This window comes from Suncus etruscus, chromosome X (genome assembly GCF_024139225.1).
Source record: "Suncus etruscus isolate mSunEtr1 chromosome X, mSunEtr1.pri.cur, whole genome shotgun sequence".
NCBI lineage: Eukaryota > Metazoa > Chordata > Mammalia > Eulipotyphla > Soricidae > Suncus > Suncus etruscus.
Window position 1 is genome coordinate 112423899 of NC_064868.1, and position 2977 is coordinate 112426875.

General features: G+C 44.9%; 1 protein-coding gene across 1 annotated transcript; it reads left to right on the plus strand.

Moving 5' to 3' along the window:
* The first annotated feature begins 419 nt into the window (after positions 1-419).
* Positions 420-1510, plus strand: LOC125999098 (heterogeneous nuclear ribonucleoproteins A2/B1-like). Its single transcript, XM_049767085.1, is given in 1 exon segment — positions 420-1510. A coding segment is annotated over 1 exon segment (1032 nt). The 5' UTR covers position 420; the 3' UTR covers positions 1453-1510.
* The last annotated feature ends 1467 nt before the right edge of the window (positions 1511-2977 follow it).

A 2977-nucleotide genomic window follows, 5' to 3' on the forward strand; every position in this document is an offset into this window, starting at 1 on the left:
GCATTCAGAAATTACTCCTAGGAGGCTCTGAGGACCATAGGGGATGCTGAGGATCGAATCTGGATCAACTGCATGCAAAGTAAATGCCCTACCTGCTGTGCTGTCACTCTGACCCCATAACTCCCATCTTTTTTCTGTTCTATATTATTTTTTTTCTCTGTTGGGAAGTGGCTTTGAATCGGTTCTGGGAATTTTGGGGTTCTAACTACTGGGAAGTTGATAAAAATGCGTTGTCTAAGCTTATTGAAATATCATATATGAAGCAGCAGCAGTGGAAGGTGCTCCTCATGGTCAGTTGGTCCTTCCCGAGCACGGGCGTCGGTCAGCTACCTCAGACAAGCCCGGTTCGTGTCTGTCTCATCTCATCCCATGCCATCTTGCTCTGCTGTGGGAAGTCAGGCTGAAGCGACTGAGGTTCCGATGGAGAGAGAAACGGAACAATTCTGTAAACTCTTTATTGGTGGCTTGAGCTTCGAAACAACAGAAGAAAGTTCGAGGAATTACTATGAGGAATGGGGGAAAGTTACCAATTGTGTGGTTATGCGAGATACAGCAAGCAAAAGATCAAGAGGATTTGGTTTTGTCACCTTTTCATCCATGGCTGAGGTTGAGGTTGATGCTGCAATGGCTGCAAGACCTCTTTCAATTGATGGAAGAGTGGTAGAACCAAAACGAGCTGTTGCAAGAGAGGAATCTGGAAAACCAGGGGCTCATGTAACTGTAAAGAAGCTTTTTGTTGGTGGAATAAAAGAAGATACTGAGGAACATCATCTTAGAGATTACTTTGAGGAATATGAAAAAATTGACACTATTGACATAATTACAGATAGGCAGTCTGGAAAGAAAAGAGGCTTTGGATTTGTTACTTTCGATGACCATGATCCTGTGAATAAGGTTGTATAACAGAAGTACCACACCATTAATGGACATAATGCAGAAGTAAGAAAGGCTTTGTCAAGGCAAGAAATGGAGGAAGTCCAAAGTTCTTGGAGTGGAAGAGGGGGCAACTTTGGCTTTGGAGATTCTCATGGTGGAGGAGGAAATTTTGGACCAGGACCTGGTAGTAATTTCAGAGGAGGATCTGATGGATATGGAAGTGGTCGTGGATTTGGGGATGGCTATAATGGATATGGAGGAGGACCCGGAGGTGGCAGTTTCGTAGGTAGCCCTGGTTATGGAGGAGGAAAAGGAGGATATGGTGGTGGAGAACCTGGATATGGCAACCAGGGTGGGGGCTATGGAGGTGGTTATGACAACTATGGAGGAGGAAACTATGGAACTGAAAATTACAATGATTTTGGGAATTATAATCAGCAACCTTCCAACTATGGTCCAATGAAGAGTGGAAACTTTGGTGGTAGAAGGAATATGGGGGGACCATATGGTGGAAGAAACTATGGTCCAGGAGGCAGTGGAAGAAGTGGGGGTTATGGAGGAAGAAGAAGATATTGAGCTTTTTCCCATTGCCCTGGGCTTCACTGTATATATAGGAGAGGATGAGAGCCCAAAGGTAACAGAACAGCTTCAGGTTATTGAAATAAAAATGTTAAGGAAACTCTTATCTCAGTCATGCATAAATATGCAGTGATATGGCAGAAGACACCAGAGCAGATGCAGAGAGACATTTTGTGAATGGATTGGATTATTTAATAACATTACCTTACGCTTTTTGGCCGGAGTTGTGGATGAGACTCTGCTGGGCCCCTTAGGCTTGGCAGACATTTTGGGGCTTCCCCGGGCTTGAATCAACCTGGGAACTTTGATCTTCTCTGGCATTCATCCCCTGATGGCTTGCCTCGGCTGAGGTGAGTGTTTGGGGGCCGGAGTTGCGGATAAAGCTGACTGCTGGGCCCCCTAGACTCGGCAGACATTTTGGGGCCTCCCCCAGCTTGTATCAACCTGGGAACTTTGATCTTCTCCGGCATTAATCCCTTCAAGGCGTGCCTCGGCTGAGGTGTGTCTTTTTGGCTGGAGTTGTGGATGAGACTCTGCTGGGCCCCTTAGGCTTGGTAGACATTTTGGGGCTTCCCCGGGCTTGCATCAACCTGGGAACTTTGATCTTCTCTGGCATCCATCCCCTGACGGCTTGCCTCGGCTGAGGTGAGTGTTTGGGGGCCGGAGTTGCAGATAAAGCTGACTCTGCTGGCCCCCTTAAGCCCACCTATAAGGGGTAGAAGCAGAGGAGTGTGGCCGCTCTGCTTCGCTTCGCGGCCGCGCACTCCACCTAGCCAACACAACACGTAGAAAAACCCACAGCATAAGTGTGACAATGGGGAGACTATGCAGACCAACTTTAACCATAGAGAATGAAGATGGAAACTCTGATGACCCAACAATGGCCAACTACCTAAGCAGTCTTTCAGAAATGGAGTTTAGAGAAGATATATGGAGGTTGCTCACAGAAATCAAAGAAAGTATAAATCAGAACACTAATAAAAATCAAGAGAATATGAAGATGGAAATCAGAAAACTCCAAACTGAAATATCAGGTCAAATAACAGGTCTGGAAAACTCAGTAGACGAATTGAAGAACATAATGGATGAGCTTTCCAACAGGTTAAAAGCAGCTGAGGATAGAATTAGTGCTTTAGAAGACGAGATGCATAACAACTTTACACAGCAGAAGAGATTGGAAAAAAGCCTTAAATCAAAGGATCAGACAATGGAAAAGTTACTCAAAGAATATGAGCAGATGAAAATAGAAGTCTTTGATAAGATCAACAGAAACAACTTTAAAATCATTTGAGTCCCAGAGACCCAAGAAGAAAATCTTCAGGAAGAATCAATGGTCAAGAACATCATTACAGAGAAACTACCAGAGCTAAAGAAAACATGTGACCAAATCCTGCATGCCCGAAGAGTACCAGCTAAAAAAGACCCCAGGAGAAACACCCCAAGACACATCCTAGTCACCATGATGAAACCCACAGATAGAGATAGAATACTGCAAGCAGCAAGCTCGAAAAGGGAAATTACA